We start from the raw sequence: 26058 nt of genomic DNA on the forward strand, positions 1-26058 counted from the left end.
CACGTCAATAGCCTGGTTGATGACGTAGGAATTTTCCAATATGTTGCCGCTGCGGAAGGGTACCTGGGACCTCTCTGCACTGGTAGAATGTCTTAGAAATGCACAGGAATCTACCATTAGGTTGGGGGGCAGGCATCTGAAACGTTCCTCCCCCATCCTGCTCTGAAAGGCTGGGCCCGTCGACTAGGGAACTAGGGATCTGGGGCTCCAGTCCTCAGTGCTGCCCCCCGGAGGCCAAAGCCTGTGACTCTGGAAATGAGCTTTTATTACACCAGCTGCCTCCACCGGGAAAGGTGCCCAGGGCCCAGGAACCGTCCCTTGTAGGCTGGGAGTGGGAGGAACGGGCAGGGGAAGTGGCCGGTGCTGCAAGACGGGGACCCACTGGCCAGGCAGCACTCTCAGGGTCTCTGTGCTGTCCCTGGTGGGGGTCAGAGATGAGCAGCGTGGGCTGAAATAAATACCACCGCAAGGGGGTGGGGAGACAGTGCGCGGGAGGAAACAGAGACAAGGCATCCCCTGCGGGTTACAAAGAGGAATCTGATGACAGTTGGGAGGGTCCCCCAGGGAAGGCAGGTCTGGTCGTGGAGCTGGGAGAGGGCAGTCCCCACGATCAGGAGTCCGGGGGTGGGGGGAGTAGACGGTGGTGAGGCCCCGAGATGAGAAGTCGACCTAGCCCTGGAGGCAGGAAGCTGAAGGTGCCTGGGTCAGAGCCATTGGCTTGCCCTCAGGGGCTGGCAGGCCGTCAAAACGGGAACATTCAGGGACCCCTGGGGTGAGACAGGGGGTGTGTGTGGGGACTGTAACAGTTATGGGACCATTTGGGGTCTAGGTCCAGGGGCTCAGCGGCCCAGGTGTCCCAAAGGGGGCCACAGCTTTGCGATTTCGGAGAAAGGCGGACTGTTCCACTTCGAAGTTGGTGATGAGGGGATGGGTGTTTTTTGTGTCCCTGATTTGGGCTAAATGTCATCGTGTCCCCTCCGACACAGGCCTTTGGCCACAGGTCCTTCCGAGGAGCGTCTCCTCTGGGGGAGCGTGAGCTGCTCTGGCCTGAGGAGGGAGGGTACCCAGCCCCAGGTGCAGCTGAGGAGGTGGGGGGATAGAGGCCGACCCTCCGGTTGAGGGAGGGCTGGGGGGAGGCCCGTCATCCATGGAGGCAGGTCTCTGTGTTCTGTTTATCAGGTTCATTCGGAGGCTGGGGTCACCTGGGGTGGGGTCCACCAGCCCACCAGAGAGTCACGGGAGCTCTCCCATCAGTGGCCCCCTTCCAGCGACCGGACAGTGATAGCATGCAGCCAGATCAAGTCCTCCTGCTCAGAGCGTCAGGAAGAGAAGCCACTCTGACTGAGGAGAGAAAAAGAGAAAGACACCGTGGGCTGCCAGGTCCCCTTGGCAGAACCTGCCTCCACGTCACGACTCAGCCTGGCCGCTTCTGCCCACTGGGGCAGGTGCATCGTCCCTAGAGAGGGGTTGGGGGGCCCATGGTCTGGCCCGGCCCCTCAGGACCCTGTCCACCCCCACCAGGTCACGGTGATGGGACAGGTTGTTCACTCCCGCTACACGCAGCAACGTGGGCGGATGGCAAGGGAACTCTGCTGAGTGAGAAAAGCCAACCTCAACAGGATTCCATTTACACAGCATCCCCAAAACGACAGACTACAGACAGGGGCCAGGCGGGCGCCACTATGAAAGGGAAGCTGCTCTGTATCGACTATGGGGGTGATGACACAAACCTATGTGCGGGGAAATAGCACAGGCTCAATTGCCAAAGTGGTGACTTATGAACACAGGAGGTATGGACGTCAATCTCCTGGTATGACCCTGTCTTCAGACTCATCTGCCAGATGTCACCGCAGGCGGGACTGGGTGAAGGGCACCTGAGAGGTCTCTGTGTTATCTCTGACAACCGCGTGGGAAACTAGGATTACCTCAAATTTAGAAGTTTTATAACTACCTCCCTCCCCCCCGCCCGAACCAAAGAAAAACAAAAGCCAACCTCTGGGCGGGCACTGGAGACAGCTAGCAGATACAGGAGGGAGGGGTGGGCAATGCTTGGGAGAGTTTAAAGCCAGGCACAGGACAACTACAACATGAGGGGCGGGTGAGGATCACACATGGACAGAAATGGCTTCAAAGTTGCTACGTTTTTGGTGAAGCAGTCCGGAACTCTCACCAAGTAAACCGAAAAGTTTAAGGACGTATATTGTAATCCCCGGAGCTACGAGTAAAAAGTAATGCTAGGGGCGCCTGGGAGGCTCAATCGGTTAAGCGTCCGACTTCGGCTCAGGTCACGATCTCGCGTTTTGTGAGTTCGAGCCCCGCATCGGGCTCTGTGCTGATGGCTCGCAGCCTGGAGCCTGCTTGGGATTCTGTGTCTCCCTCTCTGCCCCTCCCCCCTTACGGCTCTGTCCTCTCTCTGTCTCTCAAAAATAAACATTAAAAAAACAAATTTAAGGATGTCTGATAATTCCCGAAGCTACGAGTAAAAAGTGATGCTGGGGTGCCTGGTTAAGCACCTCAGTCGGTTAAGCGTCTGAACCTGGATTTCGGCTCAGGTCATGATCTCACCGATTGTGAGTTCGAGCTCTGCATCGGGCTCTGCACTGTGTCACCATGGAGCCTTTCTCCCCCTCTCTCTGCCCCTACCCCACGTTCTCTCTCTCTCTCTCCCTCTCAAAAATAAACAAAACAGATTTAAAAAAAAAAAAGAATGCTAAAATAGGAAGAGCGGAATCCAAATGGAAGCCTCCAAAAACATTCAGTAAACCCAAAGGGAGGCACGTGGAGAACAAAACAGAACACGTATTGAAACAGCAGCCATAAAAGCCCAGCAGACCTACCAACGATTGTATTAAATGCACTCGGACTAAGCCCCAGGGCCTGGTGTGGGATGACGCTCTCCACCCCCACCCCGAGCCTCCCAGACTTTGGTGGGTGCCCAAGGACAAGCATTCCCACTGGGTTTGCTGAGTGGGAGTGGAAACCAGCCTGTGCCACTGATGTATAGTGGAGAGACCCGGGGCTCAGGCAGACACAGCCTCAGGCCTGACGGTGCTCAGCAACCCCTGGGAGCTGGCACATAGCTGAGCCGATAAAATCAACCTGTGGCTTACACCTCTGGAGCCTGCTGTTAACTTAGAACCAAAAGATTCGCCTCCTCCAGGAAGTCTGCCCAGCGCCCCTTCCCAGCCTCACCCACTTCCTCCTCCCTTCCCTGGAGTGATGAAGATTCTCTGACCAAACTCTTTTTCAGCTGGGCCTCAACTTCTGGGCTTCTGTGTTCATCTCAGCACTGTCCAATTGTGGCAAGAACCCTGCTACATTAGCTTAAGCTGGAATCCTCCCCCACCCCTCATATCTGATCACTCTCGATATCTAATGGGCCTCTTCCTCCCCATCACCCCTGGGGCGCAGTCTGATACCCTGGCCTGCCTTTAGCGGAAATACTGTTAGGTGGGTCCCGCCAGAATCCCCCCTTCATCCCGATGTTTCCTGTTCGTAATTCTCTGTCCACTGCCCCCCATCCTGGTCCTTGGCTACAAATCCCCACTTTTTCTTGTAGAGCTGGGTCCGGTCTTCCTCTCCACTGCAAGACCCCACTGCATCGTCCCACTACCTATCTCATATTCAAGTTCTCTCCCTTGAATAAAGCCTTCCTTCCCATCTTTTTTTTTTTTTTTTAATGTTTTTTTTATTTTTGAGACAGAGACAGAGCATGAATGGGGGAGGGTCAGAGAGAGAGGGAGACACAGGATCTGAAACAGGCCCCAGGCTCGGAGCTGTCAGCACAGAGCCTGACGCGGGGCTCGAACTCACTGACGGTGAGATCATGACCTGAGCCGAAGTCGGACACTTAACCGACTGAGCCACCCAGGTGCCCCCCTTCCCATCTTTAACAAGCATCGTGAATAATTTCTTTCTTTAACAGAGAGTCCCAGTGGGCCTCATGGACAGGCCTGTCCTGGGGTCCAGTCCTTGGGAGGACTCAGCCTCACCAGGCTCATACAGGCTGTTCCCTGATGTGTGTTGGGTAGACTGTGGGGAGAGGGGTCAGGAGAGAACGGATCCCCCATTTCGTTCCTGGAAACCTGCAGGTGGACCCCTCGATGAGTCACTCTCCTTCCCGCTAGGTCCAGGGCAAGTGAGGGGAGGGAGTTGGGGGGGTCCAGCTCTCACCTGTCCTCCGCCTCCCCCTCCAAGTCTATCACTTCATGGCCATGAGCAGCTGCCACACGCCCAGCGTCCAGGGGGGCTGGGTCATAGTCGTAACTGTATGACGCAGAGGCTGGTGTCAGCTGCTCTGAAAGGAAGGGGCACTCAGTCAGTAGGAAGGCACTGGAGAGGGAGGGTCTGGATGACAGCCCAGAGGGACCTTGCAGAGGAGAGATATGGGCCAGCAGGAGGTGGGAGGTCCCAAGGGTGGGGGAAGAGGACACAGAGATCACAGATGGGTAGATGCAGAAAGGCGCAAGCTTCGGGTGGGAGTGAGGAGAGACTCAGCAAGATTGAGGAGACCCAGAAACCCAGATACACGGAACCAGAGGCGGGGGGCGGGGAGGACACAATGCCTGAGGAACAGAGGGTGATGGTCTCGAGTCCAAAGACAGAGAGATAGAGACTGGAGGAGAGATGCAGGGACCACCGTTGTGGGGAAAGCTGTGGGGATCAGGGACAGAGAATCCAGGACTGTGAGATTCAGGAAGGAGTGGTGGGAGAAACGGAAGAAAAAAGGAAGGAAGAGGAGAGAGTGATGCTAGAAGGGGGTGGGGGGAGTGGGGAGGTGGTGATGGGGAGGAGGAGGTGATGGAGAGGAGGAGGAGGTAATGAAAAAGATAGGGTGATGCACTATTTATATGCAGGGAGAGGTGGGGTCCCAGAGGCTGGATCCAGAGTGGGTCCTCACCGAGGACACAGTGGCCAGGGGGCGCCGGCTCCAATCTCGCGCGGCCTAGGCAGGCGGCCTCCTGCAGGTGGCAGGCGCTGGTGTAGACGATGCCATCAGAGCCGCAGACAGGGTCCCCGCGGGCGGTACAGTCGCGGGGACAGCCACAGCGCGTAATCTTCGCCCCCTCCTCCGGGGCAGCCGCAGGACCCCGCTCGCCTGGGGACCAGCCTGGGGGCGAGGCGAAGTCGGCAGGGACTGGGGGACCCCAATCCCCACCTGGTCTGCGCTTCCCACCGGGCCTGGAGTGAGGGAAAAGTCCCCGGGGGCAGGGACTACCTTCCACCGGGTGGGGCCTGGGGCCCGACAGTTACTGGGAGTCCCTGAGCCCTGACTTGGTAGAATTTCATTCAAGTGTTTGCTTACTACTTACGAAAACAAAATTTTATCAACGAAAGCAATCTAAACCCATTTCAAGATGTTTGAAAAATAAAGAAAAAGGCCCTGAAGGACCCCTCCCAGCCCCGCCCAACACTTTGCTGCGACCACTCTCTGAGTTCATGGCCCGGGCCCTGCAGTCGCTACGCCTCTATTTTGTGGAGGAAGAGAGGTACAGGTTCTGCTTTGGGCGCCCTCCCTCCCCGCTCGGCCCCGCCCCTTTCCGCTGACCGCCCACACCCCATTCGGGCCCCGCCCCTCCCCACTTTCACCTGCACCCCGCTCGGCCCCGCCCCTTTCCGCTGCCCGCCCACACCCCGTTCGGCCCCGCCCCTTCCCACTTTCATCTGCACCCCGCTCGGCCCCGCCCCTTTCCGCTGACCACCGACACCCCGTTCGGCCCCGCCCCTCCCCTTTCACCTGCACCCCGCTCGGCCCCGCCCCTTTCCGCTGACCGCCCACACCCCATTCGGGCCCCGCCCCTTCCCGCCTTCACCTGCACCCCGCTCGGCCCCGCCCCTCCTCGCTGCCCACCGACCTTCTGCTCGGCCCCGCCCCCACAATGTTCACCCTTGACCTTGCCCTCTTCTCCTGCCATTACCAAGCGGTCCCCCTCTGCCTGGAGACCCCCTTCCCCGCTCTGATCTGAGCTCCAAAAGGACGGTCGGGGTGGCAGTGGCCCCGCGCACTCACCGGGGCCCTGAGCCGGGGCGCGCTCCACCTCGTTGCACGCGGGCCCCGCGCACAGCTCCTGGGCAAGTGGACTGCGCGCGCTGACATTGTAGAAGCGCGTGGCTTCAAAGGCTGCGGGACGCGGGAGGCAAAGAGTGACGAAATGATGGGTGACAAGGCGAGGAACTGAGCTGGGGGCGCGGGCGGGCGCGGGCCTACCAGGCTCGTAGTAGTCGTACACAGAGACAGGCAGCGCGGACGTCCTGCCCACTACATGTTCACGGAGCGCCCGGAACCGCACGCAGGTCAGGCACCGGCTGGGGATCTGCGGGGTTAGCGGACGGGCTCAGGCCTGGCTGGGGCCACTAGGCTCAGGGATGAGCTAGGGCCCCTAGGCTCTGCTCTGCCTCAAAGCATGCGCCCAGAACTGGCCGATTTGTGGGGGGGGGGGGGGGGGGGTACCCAGGGGTGTGTGAAACACAGGAACCTGATTCCACTCAATTCTCTGGGTCCTTCCATCCTACCTGGAAAAACATCTCTGCCGGTCTTTCACTCTCCCCTCCCCTAGCCCCTGGCATCCGCTAACCCGCTTTTTGTCTCTATGGATTCACCTGTTCTGGACATTTCATGTGCATGAGATCATACACTACGAAGCCTTTTCGTGTCTGGCTTCTTCCATCCAGTATGTTTTCCAGGTTCATCCACATGCACCCGTGCTCCATTCCTTTCTATGCCTGAATACCGTTCCACATCCCTCCCAACTTTTCCCACCAACGTGAGCTGAGCTGGCTGGGGCACAAGGCCACCAGCTGTGCCAGCTCTGCCTGGATTTATTATCGCCCTCGTTTCTTTCTCATGATAGGAGACGGCTGCAGGAACCACACTGGGCCAGGACAGCTCTGCCCTCGCTAATTGGGGTGCGGTCGGAGCCTCCACCCCTGCCCCGCCCCCACCCCACTGCCAGTACCTCATCAAAGTAGAAGAGGACTCTGCGTCCAGCCACCTCGTACCTCTTCAGCGTGAAATGCTTGTCAGAGAGCAGCTGGCGAGGAAGCCAGAGGTCAGGGTCCACCCAGCCCCTGTCCCCAGTGCTTGCTTCCTCCCCGGTCTCCGTGGGGCCTCTGCTGCTCAGTGGGAGGTGGGCCAGTTCCGGAAGGAAGCCGAGGCCCCAGAGGCTGGGGGGCTTGCCTATGGTTGTCTGGCAAGTCGCCACGGACCGGGCCCAGGGGATGGAGGTCAGTGTGACCCGTGAACCCAGGAGAAGGTACTCTGAGCTCCCGCCTTCCCTCCCCTTCCTGCAGCCTCCCTTGATCCAGCCCCAGCCCAGGGCAACCCGAGGTGCCCAGCTGGGCCCTGCCAGCTGCTTTTACCTCATCTACAACATGTAACACCCTCCAGCCTGGGAATTCGTGTTTGATCCATAAAACCAAGGCTTCTGTGCTGGTCCTTCTCCTTACCCTGCCTCTTCCCAGCCTCCCTGATCGCCCCCACCCCCTGCCTTTCCTTCTCCATCCTCCCTACACTGCAGGCCTCCTCCGGCCTCAGGCAAGACAGCACCCCCATTTTTGTGCCTCCCTCGCACAAAAGGGGGCATGGGGCTCGTCTCTCTTGAGTTTGAGGGTAGTGGTAGGTCTCCGGAGAACGAGGGCGGAGGGTATCCTATGGCACCCCATGTCGTCCCTAAAACACACCCATATTTGCTGAATCCCTCCTCCACCACCTGGATCCCACCCCTCCCCACCTGCCCCTCAGCAGGCGACCAGCCCAAAAGCACCAACTTTGCCCGGAGAGGCCAAAAAAAAAAAAGAGCTGGGAATTTGCAACCTGGTCAGGGTGGCCAGCTAGAGACCCCGCCCGGCTTCCGCCTTCCAGCACCACCTCACCTGCTCTAGGCTCTCGATGTCCACCCGGAAGCCTGAGAGCAAGGGCACGTCCAGGACAGCCATATTGGAGGACCCCGCATGCAGCCACCTTCCAACGAGAGGAGAGATGCAGGCCCTCGAGCTCAAGCCCCACGGTGGAATTCGTGGCCCCCTCTGTGCCCCCCGCCACAATCCCCACGCCTGAAGTCCTGGGCGAACCCGCCCCAGGCCTGGCTGGGTGGCCCATTTGTACAAACACAGGTCACTGGTCAGCCCGTTTCACAGTTGAGACCCTAAGATCATAAGGAGAGGGCCCTGCCAAGGGTTCTGGGCCTGACCCAGGTCTACTGACTCTGGGTTGTGCTTGCCCCGAACCCCGTGCTGTGTCCCCAGAACAGGAAGCAGTTTCCGTGGGGCCATGGGAGCCCAGGTGACTGGGGATACCCAGTCACTCCCCAGTGCTTGTCCTCAGTTTCCCCTTCTGTGACATGGGGTATGCCCAATTGACCTCTGGGGTCTGCTACGTGCCAGGCCCTCCCAGTGCCACGTGCTGGTGACAAGGAAGGTGACTGATATTCAGAGGGGAACCGGTAGACTCTGGACCCAAGGGGCCATGGTGGCCGCAGCCCCTGGGGAGGATGGGGAGGCTTCCTGTTGGGGTGAGGCCTGAGTAAGCCCATATCTGGATGGCACACATACATCCGAGAGAGGAACAGAGATGTCCCCAGCTACATAGGGCCATGGGAGCCCAGGCATGTCCCCAGCAGGCCTAATGGGGCCAGAGTTGGGCCAGTCTGCCCGCTTCCTGCTCCCCTACCCCAGCTGATGGCAGATTGAGGGTCATGGGAGAGTGGCCTTGGCAGCCCCAGTGGGCTTTGGATGCCATGGCAACCATCCACCTTTGGGCTCCCATATTGTCACCAAGGCAACGAGCATCCTCTGAGGGCAGCTGCCCATGCCCCCCCTGAGGACCCCTGTGACCTGGTCCTGGGGTCACCCTCAGGAAACTGAGAGGCCTGAGGCTCTGGTGAGTCGGGCAGGGGCCACAAACAGCTGTCCCCACCTGGGCCACCTGCCTCACCTGTCACTGGGGTCTGCTGCATCCATTTGGAAGCTTCTGTTTCCTTCTCTCATTCAAAAGCCATCTGCAGTGTTAAGTGCCTGACATCAAGCATTTGCTTGCAAAAGCATCCACGTCAAAGATGTCCATCTCAGATAAACGCACCACCAGCTGTTTGACACAGCTACTAGATTCAAGAGCTAGACAAGGAGGCAGGCGCCCCACACACAGGAAGTTCCCCTTTTAGAAAACCCTGGGCAGCCGAGGCAACTAACCTGCTTTTCCCTTCCTGCTCCCTGACTCCCGCCCTTAATTTTAAATTCGCCAAAAAAAGAGTGGACTGACGGGGCTGAAGTGTCCGACTCTTGATTTCGGCTCGGGTTAGGACGATCTCACGGTTGTGAGTTCGAGCCCCGCGTCGGGCTCTGCTCTGACAGCACGGAGCCAGCTTGGGATTCTCTCTCTCCCTCTCCCTCCGCCCCTCGCTTTCTCTCTGCCCTTCCCCTACTTGTTCACACGCGTGCTCTCTCAAAATAAATCAATAGACATTAAAAATATGAGAATGGACTGGCAAAACCTTAGATCCCCTCCCTCTACCCCAGTCAAGGCAGAGCCCCAGGTGCATACTTTTTCTCTCTGTACCTGTGACCTTGCTGTCTGGCCCCAGGAATGCTGTGTAACTTCCAGGACCAATAAGTCATGAACCTTGTCCCTCAAAGTTCCCTGAGAGTTGTTGCTGAGGGTATCTTGCAACTGTAACAAAAGCCACAAGGGCTGGTCCGGCCACAGCAGTGGGAAATGTAGTAGGGAGCAGGTGCGTGCCCCAGGCATGCCAGCTGATAGCATCACAATCCGCGGGCTCAGACTGACGCAAAACACCAACCCTGAGCACCTGCTCAGCACCCTGGGCCCGGGAGGAGCTGTCTTCCTCTGATACGGCCCTCCTCTGAGGCCCAGGCAGGAGTGTTGGCCGCGGGGAGGTGGCCTTACCTGGTGCACACCTCCAGGGTCACCTGATACTCCTGGTGATGCTGGTCGGCTGCTGGGTCGTCATCATCGGCCGAGGAGGCGGGAGCGGGGGTCCGCCGCTGCTCAGCCTCGGGCTCCCGGAGGCTCACGAGCAGCTGGAAGGCTGGTTTGGCCACCGGGTCTGGCACATTGTAGGTGACATCAATCTGGGGGGGGGGGGGGCGGTGTGGGAGGACCGAAGCTTAGGGAACCTGGGGTTGGGGGAGGGGAGAGGCAGGGCCATGGCCAGAACGATGACAAAAGTGGCATGAATGGCAGATGTGGGGACAACTGTTACTTCGTTTAGCCCTGCAAGTGCCCAAGGGGGTGCAGATATGACTGTCACCCCATTTTCACGCATGTCAAGCCCAGGTCCAACAGCCTCCAGGCCTCTCCCACCTCTCCGCTGTGTCGTCTGGGCTCCCATTTTAGAGATGGGGAAGCTGAGGTTTTCAGGGTCTCCAGGCAGACTTGCCCTCTGACCACCAGCCGGAGCCCGCAGGCTGGGCTGCCCCAGCCCAGAGTGCAGCTAAATCCCAGGGCCTGGTGACCTAGGAGCTGTAGGGGGGGCAGGCTGGGTCCGGGGGAGGGGGGCACATCCTGGTTCAGACAGCAGCAGGGAGAACAGATTTGAAGCACTGGGCAAATCCTGGGCGCGGGGGAGGGCATCTGCGTATGGTCAGAGACCACTGGATTGAGGAGCAAATGGATTTTCTTGTTGGGGGGAGACCCACACTCGAGAGAATGCATGGCCACCTGCCTTGGTCAGGCTGGGCTGCATGACGGGGGTCAGACAGTCTGTCCCGGGGTTTCTCTCAGCCACACACATCCATCCCACTCAGCCTGGCCCACCACTGAGCTTGGAGCTCCCAGCCTGCCCCTCGGGGCGTCCCCAGGTTCCAGAAGCCCCAGCGAGTGCCCCATCTCCCTCCCTGAAGCCCCACCTGCATCAGGCAGCAGCCTTCGCCCTTGGCGCTCACGAACAGCCCCGTGGGGAGGCTGGGGATCTGAAGAGAGAAGACGCCGTGACACCCTCTGCAGACACACAAGGGGGTGTGGCAGGCAGGGGGGAGGGGCCTCCAGCACTGCCCCCCAAACCCTGGTCCAGGAATACACACCGCCGCGGTCTGCAGAAGCTTCTGGTTGGCCCCGTGCAGTTCGAAAGTTTCCTGGTAGTCCAGGTTGGTAGAAGCCAGGGAGACGGTGAGGTTGACGCTGCCGGCATATGACAAGATGGCATAGTCTGCCAAGGCCTGAAGAGCCACACAAGTGTCCTGGGGACACAGCAGGAGGTGCTGTCAGCCCCAGGAATGGGTCAGCCAGCAGTGTCCCTCCCTGCTCCCCGCCCCCATCCCCAGAGGTCTGGCCCAAACTGGGGGCACCATGCACCGTCTCTGAAGGCCGGAGACCCAAGTGGGTGGAATGGAGAATGATTCTGCTACAGACAGACATCCATGGCCTGGGGGCCCTGATAACAGGTGGGCATGCCCACAGAAGCAGAGGCTGGGTCCCTGTCCCAAAGCCGGGTGCATCTGTCCCTCAGGCCCCATCCCCTGCCTTCTCTTGGACTCCTCATCTCCAGGAGCCGCCTTGGGCCTTGAAGCACGTGGTGGCTTCCTGGCGAACTCTGAGCCCTGAGCCTGGGCCTCAGCGACCCCACCGGGACCTGAGCCCCTTCCTCTTGGCCCTGCTCAACTCACCTGAGTAGAGGAGAAGCCCCCGAGCGCGTTCCGCTGCTGGGACAGCCACTTCACCACGGGCAGGGCCGTGGCCACATCACCCAGGAGGGTGTAGGTCAGCAGGGCATAGGCCGTCATTTCCACCTCAGCTGAGACCACTGCGATGGACAAGGCTGGCTGGGGCCCTTCCAATGGCGGGACCCAGCACCCAGCACCCAAAGCAGGGGGCCAGTACCTGACTGAGAGACCCCATCGCTGAAGCTCAGGAATGCATCCTTGTCCACGTCCCGGGAACCCGTCAGGCTCCAGTGGGTGACCCCATCTGCAGGGCCAGGACAAGTCAGGGGCCACAACCCAATTAAGTGTTCAGCCTGGCATCCCGCGGTGAGTGTCAGTGCATATGGGTCTCGAGGAGAGACGTGGCGGGGGTGGGGGGTGGACCCCAGGGGAGTAGGGTGCCAGGGGCAGATGGCTGGGACAGGAAGGGCCTTGGGGCTGTCTCAGATCTGCAACTACATGACGGACCCAGTCTCTCCTGTACCCCTGGAAGACATCGGTGGCCTCCCTCCTGACGGGTCCCTGATTGCGGCTCCAGCCATCCCCACTCGGGACCGAGGAAGCCGCTTGCTACCTGGTAAGGCTCCAAGGATTCTGAGTTCGTGTGTGATGTAAAAGGCCCTCGGACCACAGAGAAATCCGTGCTCCCTGCCCCAGATCTCAAGCAGTTAGTCCTAAATAGACACTGTCATCCAATCGGGTAGTTTCAGAATTCTGCTTAATGTTTGTTTGTTTTTCTTCTTAGCAATGAAAGCATTTCTCAGGTGACATCATGGGCAGAAAAGCTGCTGGGGAAGGTGGGGGGCGGGTAGCGGGATGAGGGCCGGGAGGGGGCTTGGTTTGAGAGGTCTCCACGACTAGGGCTCCCCAAGCACAGTGAGTAGTCGTTTTGTGGGTGGAGAGACCAACATCCTGCAGACAGAAACGGCTTCCTTCCCAAGGTTCACCCGGCGATGGAAGGCAGGGGGGCCCTCCCTGCCTCCCAGCACCCTGTCCGGGGGTTGGTCTCCAGGAAGCCTGGGGCGTTCTCTACTGCCCTCTGGGCTATCCCCTGTTCCACGAGGGAGAAAAATGACACACGGGCTCAAACCACTTCATCAAATGGAGCCGCTAGATGCAACAACGAATAACAAACAAAACGGACTGAGCAAAGGGTGCCTCCTTAGCTCCATGCGTGTGTTCATGAACCGTTTAGGGAGATGCACGGTGGGCGGGCCCCACGGTGGCCTCTGGGGTGGCGATCAGGAGCCACCTACTCTGCGTGATGGCCAGGCTGCGGAGTTTTCGCAGCGCTGCGGGGGCTGCTGGGCTGCGGAGCAGGGTCAGCGCGTAGGTGGTCAGGGCACTGCTGTAGGGGTCGGCGGCCAAGGGCACACTGGACTCCAGGAAGTGCCTCGCTCTGGCAATGGCGCCCCTCTCCTCCTGCGGGATGGGGTGGGGAGTGGAGCCCTGCGAGGCTGCTCTGTTCCCCCACCCACCTGCCCACCCGCAGGTTCCCAGGGCGCCCCTAGGGAGAGCTCCCAGACTCTCATTCTGCCTCCTTCTAGGGCTCCCGCAGCCTGCGGACCTGGCTTTCAAAACCCCATCCCCTTTCTGTTGGTGCCAGCTTTCTTCCGAATGAGGTCTGAGCACAGTGTATCAACCCAGAGAAGTACTGGGGGAATCAGGCAGAGCCCGGACCACCCTGTCCCACCCACCCCTTCACCAGGCTGGCTTTTAAGAACCCCTGCCCAGGCCCACTTCATCCTCCAGGCCTCACTTCAAGTGTTGCCTCCTCCAGGAAGCCCACCAACCCTGATCATGCTTCTCCCCCAGCCCTAACATGAGCCGCTGGAGGACAGAAACTGAGGCCGCTGTCCAGCGGGGGCTTGATGCAGAGAAGCTGCCCAAGCATATTGGTTAAATGGAAAAAATGAGTGATTAGAAGCATTCGTGAATTTAATAAATGAGCAACGGTGTTCCCGTGGGCACCGATGGAGCCATGGTGTTAAGATAACTCTGCTTTTAGGCCGCCTGGCTGGTGCAGCTGGCTCAGCGTCTGGCTCTTGATTTTGGCTCAGGTCACGATCTCCCGGTTCTGTGAGTTCGAGCCCCGCACTGGGCTCTGTGCTGTGTGGGGCCCACTTGGGATTCTCTGTCTCTGCCCCTCTCCCACTCCAGCTTTCTCTCCCTCTCAAAAAAAGACATCTCTGCTTTAGATTGTTAAGATCTCAGAAAGCATGCTCTCCCAAAGTTCTCCATCTTTCGATCAGGACAAAGTATGGAAACCGCCCCTAATGCGGGGCGTTGAGATATACCAGGTACCTCCTGGGGCCTGGACACACCGCAGTTAGGACCCATGTCCCCATAGGAGAGGACACAGAGACGCAGGCACAGGGCCATGCAGAGACAGGGGCAGACACTGGAGTGACGCGGCCACAAGACTAGAAATGCCCGGGGCCTCCAGAAGCTGGAGAGGCCTAGAAGGACCTTCCCTTAGAGCCTTCGGAAGGAGCACAGCCTTGCTGATACCTGGACCTCAGACGTATGGCCTCCAGGACTGTGAGAGAATAAACTCGTGCTGTCTGAAGCCAGTTTGTGGTACTTGCTACAGCAGCCCGGACCCCGACCCAGGGGCCACGATCCAGCCTAGGGCACAGAGGCCTTCAGAGTCCGGAGTGAATGAAGACACACCTGACACAGCTCTAAACGTGTGACAGGGTCCAAATGACCTGGAAGTCCATTTAACTGGAAGAAGGAGCGGAGCCAGAGGAGACAGGAGGGGCCCGCCTCAGGGGATGCGGAGGGGCCGGGGTCTCTCGGCCTCAGAGGTGCAGGCACTCACCAGCCCCCGCCCCCAGTCCCGGGACTCCCTCAGTACTGCTGGCCATCCTAGAGGCAGGGTGTATGAGTTTGCAATGGCTGTGTAACAAAGTGCCACAAAGTGGGTGGCTTAAACAGTAAAAAAAAAGACAAGGTGTCACAGATCTGGAGACCGGAAGTCTGAGGTCATGGTGTGGGCCACTGAGGGAAGAGTCTGCCCCAGGCCTCTCCTGGGCTTGCAGCCGGCTGTCTTCTCCCTGTGTCTCCATGTCATCTTGCCTGTGCGTGTGTGTCTGTGTCCAACCCCCTTTGTATGAGGACGCCAGTCATATTGGATTAGGACCCATCCTGATGGCCTCATTTTAACTTGATTTACCTCTTCAAAGGCCCTAATCACATTCCGAGGTATGGGGGTGCTGTCTGGGCCCCCCACCACAATACGTTGAAGCGCTACCCCAATGTGATGGTGTTAGGAGGCGGGACCTTTGGGATGTGATTACGTTTAGCTGAGCTTCTGAGGGTGGAGCCCCCACAATGGGCTTAGGGTCCTTACAAAAAAAGGAAGAGACACCAGAACTCCCTCTCTCTCCACACGTGCGTACCAAGGAAAGGTCATGTGTGGACACAACGGGAAGGTGGCTGTCTACAAGGCAGGAAGAGAGCCCTCACCAAGAACTGACTCAAACAGAAACTTGACTTGGGTTTCCCACTTTCCAGAACTATGAGAAGTAAATGTCTGTGGTTTAAGCCTCCTGGACTGTGGTATTTTGTTACGGCAGCCCGAGCTGGCTAAGACAGGGGGTTAGGATTTCAGGATATACATTTCGGGGAGACACGATTCAGCCCTTTAACACGGGGCAAGGGGCCCTCCAGGCAAAGTGCACAGGACCTAGAAGATCTTAGGTCACGGCAAACCCTAGACCCAGAGGTTAAATCTGGATCGGGAGGCCACGAATTCTGAGAAAAGCCACAATTCGCAGCTCGTCACCAGGGGATGTAGAACCTATACAGATGTTAGGAATGGTGGGGTCCCTACTCCCAGGATTGGGGTCCACCAGGGACGCCCTCACCGCAGGGAACATGTTATACGCACCCCGCTTCACAGAAGCAACAATGGCCCTCCAGTCCCTTGGGACAACTAAACCTTGACTGGCTCCAGTACCTGCTGTAAATGGAGGTTCTAGACCCTTCCCCCCAAAAAATTTCACAAATTTTTGTACAGGACTCCCGGAAGTGAGCCCATGGGTCACTAGCCAGGAACGTGATGTAGCTCCAAACAGGGTCCCGGGGTGTCAGATAGTCCTGGGACGTCTCGTACTCAGGATACAGCACCTCCACACCCCCCCCCCCCCCCACGATTGTCACAGGACCCTCTCAATCCTCTTCCCTGGGCTACAAGAAGGTGAGCGTCCTGGGACCACAGGAAAGCATGAAAAAAGAGTGGAAGGAGGGCATCAAGGAAGAAGTAAAGCCTGCCCGAGGACGGCCAGCCTGGCCTGCGGGGGGCGACGTTGCCCACCCACTCCCCCAGCCGCCCAGTGCTCACCTCCGAGGCAGTGCCTGTCTCCAGGAGTGCAGCCACCACGTAAGCCGTCAACGGGACTGTGCCGCGGATCCCACCCTGCAAGAGGACTTTGGAGCCTCACCCTGAGCCAGAGGGGACAGCCCCTGACCTCCTACTGGCCCGAGACAGCCAGCACCGGGGAGTGGGGGAGGGGGCAGGGCTAAGGCACCAGAAGGAGGCGGAGAGGCCACTCACCTGGATGTCCTTGTTCAGGATCCTGCCCACGGCCGGGAAGGAGCCATCCCCCCGCTGCTGCTGGATGATCCAGCCCTTGGCAGCCGCCAGCTCCTGCGGGTCGATGAAGATGAAGCTTCGTGCCTGGGCAAAGGACTTCAGGACAAAGGCCGTGAGCCTAAAACAGGATGAGGCAGGGGCTGGGAGGGCCATGGGTCGGGGACGGTGGTGCAGAAAAGGTCACCTCCCGCGGGCACCCCGAGGAACCGTGCACGCTCCCTGCACTGCCCGAGTCTCCGCTTCCTCCCCTATAACACAGGAGGGTCCAGCTTGCCCTCTCGGGGGCTGTTGTGAGCACGCCAGGGAAGTGTGTGGGCACCCAGCAGGGCCCAATGACAGAGGCCCGCCTCCCTGCAGCACCAGGGTCTGGCACTCAAGGCCTTCCCGGGAACTGGTCCAGCCCTGCCTCCCCCTGCCACATGCAGGAGACCTTCCTTGTTGCCCCTCCACAGCCACTCCCTGAGAGATCCTCAGTCTTCCAGAGAGATCTCCAGTCTTTCTTGGAAGCCTGCAGCCAGGTGCCTTAGATGCTTAGACCCCCGATGGCCCCACCCAGCCACAGTTAGGGGCATTTCAGTCCCTGGCCCTGAGAGTGACTTTAGAATGGGCACATGCGGTGATGCTGGGAGCAGCTGCTGCAATTTTGCCACCATGAGGGGAGCAGCCACTGTGCTGAGAGAGTCCACAGGGGCCCGAGGAAAGACCCGGGGCCCCGATGCATTGTGGGCCTGCCAGGCTGGCCAACCCTGTGGCCTCCCCAGCACTGTGGCGTGAACTGGCATTCAGAATTGCCTATCGGCCAGATTTCTGTGGCTTGAAGTTGGTAACGTTCCGCCAACCCACTAGCCTCAGCTACGTGTCCAGGCACGTTTCCCTTCCCGTTTACAAAGGACGAGGTCCCACTTGTCTCTCAATACTCAGCCCACGTGCCTCTGCCCGGAGGAAGCCTCTCGGGCACCCCCGCTCTGGGATGGGCTCTCGGGACCCTCAAGACCCCCGCCTGGCCTCCCCACAGCCCACCTCTGGGTCACAGTTGCCCATCCCTGGCTTTGCGGCCTGTGCCTTGCCCACCCCGCACCCCTCCCCGCTCTGTCACGGTGCACCCGAGTGACTTAGTTGATGGGACCGGGGGATGAATGAGGGGGTGAAAAATAATCGCGGGAGAAACACCGGATGGAAACCAAGGAGCCGAGAGGGACGAGCGATAGAACCGTCGGCGGGAGAACGCCCCACTCAGGACGGGGGCGCGGTCCCCGCTCCTCAAAACCCAGCGGCTCCTCCCCGCCACGCCCATCAGGGGGCTGTCGTCCAAACGGCACAAACCAACAAGTGTCGGCAAGAATGTGGAGGGACCGGAGCCCTGTGTGCTGCTAAAGAAACAGGAAGTGGTGCGGCAGCCAGAAGAAAACGGTCAGCGGTTCCCTGACAGGCTGAAGGTGGCGTTCCCATGCGACCCGGCGGTCCCACTTCTGGGGACATCCCCAAATACGAAAGCGGGGTCTCAAGGAGGTATTTGTGCACCCGTGTTCCCAGCAGCTCTGTCGCCCTAGACACCATGGGAGCCCCCCCCCCCCCCCAGCTGTCCAGAATGATGAACAGAGTAACAAAACCGGGCGTATCCACACAGCCAGATATTTATTACTCGGCCTTAAGAGGGAAAGAAACTTTGACACCTGCTCAGCGCACGTGAATCTCGAGCACACACTCGCAGTCTCATAAAAGCTCAACGCGGGGTGCCTGGGGGGCTCAGTCAGTTAAGCATCTGACTTCAGCTCAGGTCATGATGTCATGGTTCACGGGTTCGAGCCCCGCGTCGGGCTCTGTGCTGACAGCTCGGAGCCTGGAGCCTGCTTCGGATTCTGTGTCTTTCTCTCTCTCTCTCTGCCCCTCCCCCACTCACACTCTTTCTGTCTCAAAAATAAGCATTAACAAAAAGTTTTCTCAGGGGCGCCTGGGTGGCTCAGTCGGTTGAGCGTCCGACTTCGGCTCAGGTCATGATCTCACGGCTCGTGGGTTCGAGCCCCGCGTCGGGCTCTGTGCTGACAGCTGGAGCCTGCAGCCTGCTTCCGATTCTGTGCCTCCCTGTCTCTCTTCCCCTCCCCTGCTCGAGCTCTGTCTCTCTATCGCTCTCAAAATTAAAGAAACATTAAAAAAAAAAACAAAGTTTTTTCAAAAAGAGTTCTGGGGAGACGGACAGTAACGACTGTACGAGAGGGTGAATGTACTCGATGTCACCGCACTGGATGCTTAAGATGGTGAAGATTATAAATTTTGTTTGTGTACTTTACCAAAACTAAAAAAAAAAAAGGAAAAGGAAAAGGAAAGAAAAAGAAAAAAACTCAAGTGGTGGCTCCGGGCTCTGTTGACGTGAATCGCCAAAATGCGAAATAGCCCATACCCTAAAACCTGTGCGTGCCTGCCCCAGGAGTCAGCTGGTCCTGGCCACTCTCCCTCCGGGACCCTGAAGCCCCATCCCTGCCCTGGACGCCCCAAAAGCCAAAGGGAAACCAGGCCCCAGGCTGCTGTGCCCACACACTCCCCCGACTTCAGCCTCCAGGCGGTGGTATGGCCTCTTCCAGCCCACCCCCTTCCTCCTCCGGGTCACCCCCATTTCTGGGTCCAGTGGGCTCTGAAGAGACCAGAACGCCCAGGACCTGCTCCCAAGGGGCTGGAGGGCAGGGGCTCCGCCTGGGGCACTGCAGCAACAGCAGCAGAACTGCCCCCCCTCGCCGCACCCAGGGCCCAGCACACCTGCCCACATCCTGCCCTCTGAATCCCGGGGGAGCAGGGGCCACGGCGGTCTCCAATTCCCAGCCAGGCCCCCCGGCCACCCCGGGGATCTGGCCCCGAGCGTCCTGGCCCTGCTGTGCTGCGCGTGAGGCTGTGATTCCGGGGTGAGGGGGAGGTGGAGAGACCCCGCGGCCATACCCTCCGGAGTGAGGACTCACCACATGCTCCCCGATGCGTCCCGATCCCCGAAGGCGCTGTAGGAGCCGTCCCGGTGCCTGTAGGTCAGCTGCCGCTGGTAACCTGCGGGGCAAAGGGAGGGGTCGGCATCCTGGCGAGCCGCTGGGACTGGGCCTCGTCCTACCGTGGGACCTCCACATGATGTAATACTCCCATCCGGGGGGGCCAAAACTGCCCCACGCTCACAGCCGAGGCCCTGGAAACTGCCCCACCACCCACAATCGGAGACGCGCAACCCCACTCCACGGGTGTGACCGAAACCTCCACTCTATTCCTCTCGCTTCCTGACATCACCTCTTTGTCACCCCTGTTCACATACCCATCACGCCTGGGTGGTCGGTGACGTGCACCATCTCGAGGCAGCACCCTCTGTCCCCGGGGGTGGGCACTATGCCACAAGAGCTTGGTGTGCTCAGAGAACAGAAGAGCAAGGGGGCAGGGGAGGGAGGGGAGGCGGCCACTCGGGCCACCCTGGGGGTCTGGCCTTGCTGCCAGGGCAGCAGGGGGGGGCATGGGCGGTGTGAGCGGGGCTGGGACACAAGGGGACATGGGCAGTGGGTGGTCTGTAGGGTCCAGGGAGGAAGCAGGCAGACCGGGAGGTGGGCACCGTCCAGGCGGGCAAGGATGACGGGCCGCCCCGGATCAGGTGGTGGAGACAGTGTGGGCAGAGCCGCTGAGGCCTGGAGGAAAGAAAGATCTGGGGGTGCCTGAGTGGCGCAGTCGGTTAAGCGTCCGACTTCAGCCAGGTCATGATCTCGCGGTCCGTGAGTTCGAGCCCCGCGTCGGGCTCTGGGCTGATGGCTCGGAACCTGGAGCCTGTTTCCGATTCTGTGTCTCCCTCTCTCTCTCTGCCCCTCCCCCGTTCATGCTCTGTCTCTCTCTGTCCCAAAAATAAATAAAAAACATTGAAAAAAAAAATTAAAAAAAAAAAAAAGAAAGATCTGGAGAGCAGCAAGGTTTGCAACTTCCCCGCTGGAAGGACGGTGCTGCGCCCTCAGAGGTGGAAAGAGCAGAAGGGAGCGCTATACCCGATGGACAGTGACCCCCCCCCCCAAGTTCATGGCCACCTGGAACCCCAAAATGGGACCTTATGGGGAATAAGGGTCTTTGCAGATTCAATTATGCGGAAGATCTCCAGATGAGGTCATCGTGGAATAAGGGAGGACCGAGATCCAAGGACTGATGTGCTTAGAAGACAGGAGAGGCAGAAATAGAGACACAGGAAAAAGTCCTGTGAAGACGAAAGCAGGGAGCACGGTGATGTGTCTACAGGGCGGGCTCCCCCAGAGCTTCCAGACGGAACCAACCCTGTTGAACCTTGACTTTGGACTTCTGGCCCCCGGAGCTGAGAGTGAATCCAGTCCTGTTCTGAGTCACGCAGCGGGTGGTACAGGCATCCCTCAGAAATACCGCGGGTTCGGTTCCAGACCCGTTTGCAATAAACCGTGTCAAATGAATTTTTTTGGTTTTCCAGTATATTTAGAGTTATGGTTACGCTACTCTATAGTCCACGAAGCCTGCGACAGCATTATGTCTAAGATAACAATGTACGTGCCTTGGTTTATTTAATTTAAAAATACTGGGGCGCCTGGGTGGCTGAGTCAGTTGAGCGTCCAGCTCTTGGTTTCGGCTCGGGTCCTGACCTCACGGTTCGTGAGTTCGGGCCCCACATGGGCCTCCGTGCCAACCGTGCAGGGCCTGCTTGGGATTCTCTCTCCCCTCTGCGCTTCCCCTGCTGTGCATGTGTGCGTGTGCTCTCTCTCAAAATAAATATATTTTTAAAAAATTTAAAAAAGAAGAAAAACTTTAAAATACCATGGCCAAAAAGATGCTAACCGTCATCTGAGCCTTCCACGAGTCGAAATGTTTTTGCTGGTGGAGGGTCCTGCCTCCACGTGATGGCTGCTGACTGATCGCTCACGGCTGGGGTGGCTGTGGCAATGTCTTAAATAAGACAGTAGTAAAGTTGGCTGCATCGAAGGAGCCCTCCTTTCACGAGCGACTTCTCTGCAGCATGCGATGCTGTTTGGTGGCATTTCACCCACGGTGGGACTTCTCTCGGAATCGGAGTCCGTCCCCTCAAATCCCGCTGCTGCCGCCCCCTCCACTCTGCCTCTGTGACGTTCTGAACCCTGTGTCGTTGTTCCAACAGTCTTCACGGCATCTTCTCCAGGAGCAGATTGCAGCTCAAGAAGCCTTCTTTCCTCGTCCGTTAGAAGCAACTCCTCTTCCGTTCAAGCTTTAGCACGAGATCGCGGCAATGCCAATATAACAACAATCTGGAAGTTCGAAGTTATCGCAGGAATCACCAAAATGTGACACAGAGACGCGGAGTGAGCAAATGCTGTCGGGAAAGCGGAGCTGGTGGGCTTGCTTTGATGCAGGGCTCTCAGAAATCTTCGACTTGGAAAAAACGCCCTGCCTGCAAAGCGTCTGCACTTGTGAAGGCGGGCCCAGGAAACGAATACCAGCGAGTGTGCAGAAAACCGGTAGAGTCTGAAATGCCAACTGGCTGAAGGGCACAGGGTCTGGCTGTCCAAGAGAGGTCCGCGCTGCTGGTTACGACTAGGGGTGGCCTTCAAGGCCCTTTGCCGGGATGGATTCAGCAACCTGAGCGTCTCCAGCCACAGACTGAGCGGGCTTGGGCTTCCCAGCAGTCTTTGGTCAGCCCTTATCAGGCCAGATTTTCAGCCCATGGCAACCCACCTTATTTTTCCATCGAAGGGTTGTACATTTTCATCACGACATCTCGCTGTTTCCTTTTCCCGTTGAGGACGGATGGTTCTAGATCATCAGGACTGCTTTTGGAGATCTCATCCAGAAGCACAGTCACTGGGAACCTTAACAGGCCAGGAGGCAGGAACCCCAGGCTCGCCTCAGGGATCAAGGCGCTCTCATGCCTCAGTTTCCCCATCGGAGAGGGGCCTGGCATCATCTGGGCTGGGCACATGCCAGTCTTTCTTGAAAGCAGAACCCTCCAACGTTGTGGCCGTGGGCTCTCATCTCACCCTGGCAGGGACCTAATGCCCTGGCTGGCTGATCCAGGAGAGCCTGGGATCTCAGAAGCCCCCACCACTCGCCCCTGAATGGTCTCAGGCTGGCTGCTTCCAGGACTCTCGCTTTGCTCAGCTGGGAAATGAGGACCATTGGTCTGGGGGTGGCCAGAAAGGTGACTTGGGGCAGCACGGATAGAAGTGCACGGACCTGCCCGCTGTGGATGCCAGCTTCACAGACGGGTCAAACCTTCTCCTTCCTCTCCTTCTCTCCACCTCCAGCCCAGGGCCAGAAGCACACCCCAGGAGGCCCCAGGACCTTGGCATCAACTGATCGTAACTCCCTTGCTACACACATAGGTAAGAAACCAAGGCACTGAGAACAGGCCCTACCTGAGAACACACAGCAGGTGCCCGTGACAGAGGCGAGGCTACAGTCTCCCTTGTCCCCCTCCCTGCAGGGCCAAGACGTGAAGAGGAAGCTGAGGTCAGGGCACTCAGAGGTCCTACCCTCCACACACAGGGCTGTTCCCTACTCTGAGGATCTGATTCCTGGCGACGGAAGACATTCAGCGCTGCGTCATTTCTGATATTCGGTGCTGTGTTGTTTTTTTGTGAAGATATCCATCGCTGTATTGTTTAGGGGGGAAACTCGAGAAACAATCCCAACGTGTCTAAGAGAGGAGTTTAGCATGTCGTAGTTCATAAATGTATTATGATGGACAAATGGCGTAGCCTCGAAAATGATTATGAACTGAACATGTCCCGAGACCCAGCAGTTTTACTTCTGGACACCCCCCCTCCCGCCCCCACAGATATTCAGATGTTTTCACCGAGCACCCGGACAGGATGCTTCAGGGCATCACGACTGTAAAAGCCCCGAATGTGAATTTCTCTAGCGCCCGTCATCAGACACACCGCCCATGGTCCCTCCACGCAGCCATGCAGGTGAACGGACCACGGCTCCGCACAGCCCGGTGGACCAATTGCACACGCATAGCGTGTGGCTGGGGCACACGGTACGATGCCACGTTATAAGGCACCAAGAGTGGTGACGCTAACCTGTGCTGCTGGAGGGCAGGAGCATAAATACGGAGCCACACTGACATGGGGATTACAGGGAACGTTTCGTTTCTTTTCTTCTAAATGTTTACTTATTTTTGAGAGAGAGCGCGCGCGCGAGCAGGAGAAGGGCAGAGACAGAGGGGGACAGAGAATCCCAAGCAGGCTCCGCGCTGACAGCAGAAAGGCCAATGCAGGCTCGAACCTACGAACTGCAAGATCATGACCTGAGCCGAAGTCGGAGGCTTAACCGACTGAGCCACTGAGGTGTCTTTCATTTTTCTTTTACTATGCCTTATTTATTAAAAAAAATTTTTTAAGTTTATTTATTTTTGAAAGAGAGACAGACAGAATGTGAGCAGGGGAGAAGCAGAGAGAGAGGGAAACACAGAATCATAAGCAGGCTCCAGGCTCTGAGCTGTCAGCACAGAGCCCGACGTGGGGCTTGAACCCGTGAACCATGAGATCATGACCTGAGCCGAAGTCAGGCGCTCAACCGACTGAGCCACCCAGGCGCCCCTATATCTGTTTTCTAATGTTTGTTATATTGCTATTATATTGCTCTGTTAAAAAAAACCAACATTCTTATTTATTTTTATTAATATTATTATTTTTTTTTATTTTTAATGTTTATTTATTATTGAGAGAGACAAAGCATGAGTGGGAGAGGGGCAGAGAGAGACAGAGACACAGAATCCAAAGTGGGCTCCAGGCTCTGAGCTGTTAGCACAGAGCCCGACGCAGAACCCGAACCCACGAACCTTGAGATCGTGACCTGAGCCGAAGTCGGACGCTTAACCAACTGAGCCACCCAAGTGCCCCTATTTTTATACTTTTTTTTAATGTTTACTTATTTTTGAGAGAGAGACAGAGAGAGAGCAAGCGAGCGCAAGTGAACAGGGGAGGGGCAGAGAGAGGAAGACACAGAATCCAAAGCAGGCTCCAGGCTCTGAGCTGTCAGCACAGAGCCCGATGCGGGGCTTGAACTTGCGAACTGTGAGATCATGACCTAAGCCAAAGTAGGATGCTTACCTGACTCAGCCACCCAGGCGCTCCCCCCAAATCTACATTTTTTAAAAGGTGCATCTGCTGTCCCCATAGCCGATTCCCAGCATTCAGAGCCTTGTCCTAAAGGGTGCAGACACGGGGCTCCTGCTGACAGTGACCAGGCGGGGGCCTGGAAGTGGCCTCTTCCACTCCCTTCCGTCCCTCCACATCCGCTGCACCGGGCACATAGGCTGCCTCCCTCCCCGTGTCCTCCGCACAGTCACCCGGCCCCAGTACCTTGTACCAGGTAGTCAGTGGTCTCCCGCTCCACCTCCGGGCTGAGCTGCCGGGTTTTCTGAAGATACTTGAGGACAAAGATGTTGGGCGCAAAGTGGATCATGTTTTGCTCTCCACAGCCGAAGGGCAGCCGCAGGAGGCTGCTCAGGTGGTTCAGGGTCGGCCCCATGACGTCTCCTGGTGGGAAGGAAAACAGGGCTGGGCTGCAGGCTGGCCTCAACCGGCGCCCTGGCTGTACTCAGGACGGCTTTCCCCAGGGCGGCCTGTGGCCTCACACTAGCTCCCCACCCTCTGACGGCCGGCGCTGCCTTTGGGACTGGACCATGCCCTGTGCTCACGTGGCCCACCGGGTGCCCTGGCTTTGGCCGCCACCTGCTGGAACTCTCCCACACGCCTCCCTCTCTGCTCTTCAGTCTCAACTCGGTGTTCTCTCTCTCTACCTTTTCATTATGCTGAATGCTCGTTTCTTTTTGGCTTTTAAAACGGGTACATTTAAAGCTATACGTTTTCCTCTAAGTACGACTTTGGTTGCATCCCACACGTTGACAGGTCAATCCAGTCACTGTGGTTCCATTTTAAATATTTTTTTCCTAACTTCCAATAGGAAATGTGATTTTCTCTTCAACCACAAGTATTTAGATCTTTAAAAAAAGTTTCTGTACACACACGATATTGTTGGTATACTTTTAAAGTTTTTTTTTTTTTTCTTTTTGATTTCTCCTGTGCTTTCCTCCCTTCAGCACTCTGTCTTCCTCTTCTTGGCCTCTCTGCACCACACATGGCTGAACTCCTGCTGTTCCTGATCACACCTCCCTTCCTTCCTTGGCCTTTCCTCCTGCCCCACTGAGGCTGCCACTGCTCCTGCAGCCTCCATCCATGGCAGGGCCTGCCTGGCTACTTTCTCATCACCCTTCTCCGGGCTTTCCAGCTTCTTCTCCACCTTCTATTCCACTATGCTGAAGGCACTGGCACACAGGTCCTGGCCTTCACCCCCTCTCCATCCCTGCCCATCTGCTGGCTTCCCTTCACCCCTACCCAGGCCACTGACCCCCACGGCCATCTCTGACTTCATCTCCTGACTCAGAAATTATAAACTCCCATTTCTTCTGATTGGGCCACAATCACCAACCTCTCTGGGCCCCAGGACTTCTGTTCTCCAGTGTGAAAGAGACCTGAGACCCCCGCATTGAGGACTGTCTGCCCTTCCTGGCCTCTTCCCCTCTTCCCACCCTTCCAATACCCAACACCACATCCGTCACAGAGGCCCCACTTTCCACTCCTGTAGCCGGGCTACAGGAGACCACCCACACCCTCCAGACCCCCCGTCACAGCCACTCGCTCCTGCTCAGGAAACGTTCTGGAAACTTGCCCCCCTCACCAGGACCCCCACCTTCTGCCCCGCACCCGGCTGACTTCACCCACACTTTCTGTCCTCTTGCACATCACCCCATGCTCACTGCCCTCATGGAATTCACCACCTGCCCCTTGGGGTTGCTT

At 57.9% G+C, this 26058-nt stretch overlaps 1 protein-coding gene across 6 annotated transcripts in view; it reads right to left on the minus strand.

Annotated features, from left to right (window-relative positions):
• Nucleotides 1-248: 248 nt before the first annotated feature.
• The window catches only part of CPAMD8 (C3 and PZP like alpha-2-macroglobulin domain containing 8), an 82343-nt gene continuing 56533 nt past the window's right edge, over nucleotides 249-26058 (minus strand). For 3 of the 6 annotated variants that reach the window (XR_014136468.1, XR_014136466.1, XR_014136465.1), the window contains 18 exons: nucleotides 24562-24738; nucleotides 19204-19285; nucleotides 16217-16373; nucleotides 16004-16078; nucleotides 12912-13077; nucleotides 11834-11920; nucleotides 11620-11756; nucleotides 11038-11193; nucleotides 10864-10926; nucleotides 9902-10086; nucleotides 7873-7960; nucleotides 6957-7031; nucleotides 6209-6314; nucleotides 6011-6121; nucleotides 4901-5110; nucleotides 4174-4297; nucleotides 1731-1896; nucleotides 249-1341 (listed from right to left, as the gene is read on the minus strand). Coding sequence is in view for 1 of the 6 variants with exons in the window: in XM_060630562.3 (XP_060486545.3) it covers nucleotides 1320-1341; nucleotides 4174-4297; nucleotides 4901-5110; nucleotides 6011-6121; nucleotides 6209-6314; nucleotides 6957-7031; nucleotides 7873-7960; nucleotides 9902-10086; nucleotides 10864-10926; nucleotides 11038-11193; nucleotides 11620-11756; nucleotides 11834-11920; nucleotides 12912-13077; nucleotides 16004-16078; nucleotides 16217-16373; nucleotides 19204-19285; nucleotides 24562-24738 (2021 nt within the window). In the remaining 5 variants the exon portion in view is untranslated. The remainder of the gene's footprint in view (nucleotides 1342-1730; nucleotides 1897-4173; nucleotides 4298-4900; nucleotides 5111-6010; nucleotides 6122-6208; nucleotides 6315-6956; nucleotides 7032-7872; nucleotides 7961-9901; nucleotides 10087-10863; nucleotides 10927-11037; nucleotides 11194-11619; nucleotides 11757-11833; nucleotides 11921-12911; nucleotides 13078-16003; nucleotides 16079-16216; nucleotides 16374-19203; nucleotides 19286-24561; nucleotides 24739-26058) is intronic. The other 3 variants (XR_014136467.1, XR_009609565.3, XM_060630562.3) reach the window with 3 other exon arrangements.

This window comes from Panthera onca, chromosome A2, assembly GCF_046562875.1.
Source record: "Panthera onca isolate mPanOnc1 chromosome A2, mPanOnc1 haplotype 2, whole genome shotgun sequence".
Taxonomy (NCBI): domain Eukaryota; kingdom Metazoa; phylum Chordata; class Mammalia; order Carnivora; family Felidae; genus Panthera; species Panthera onca.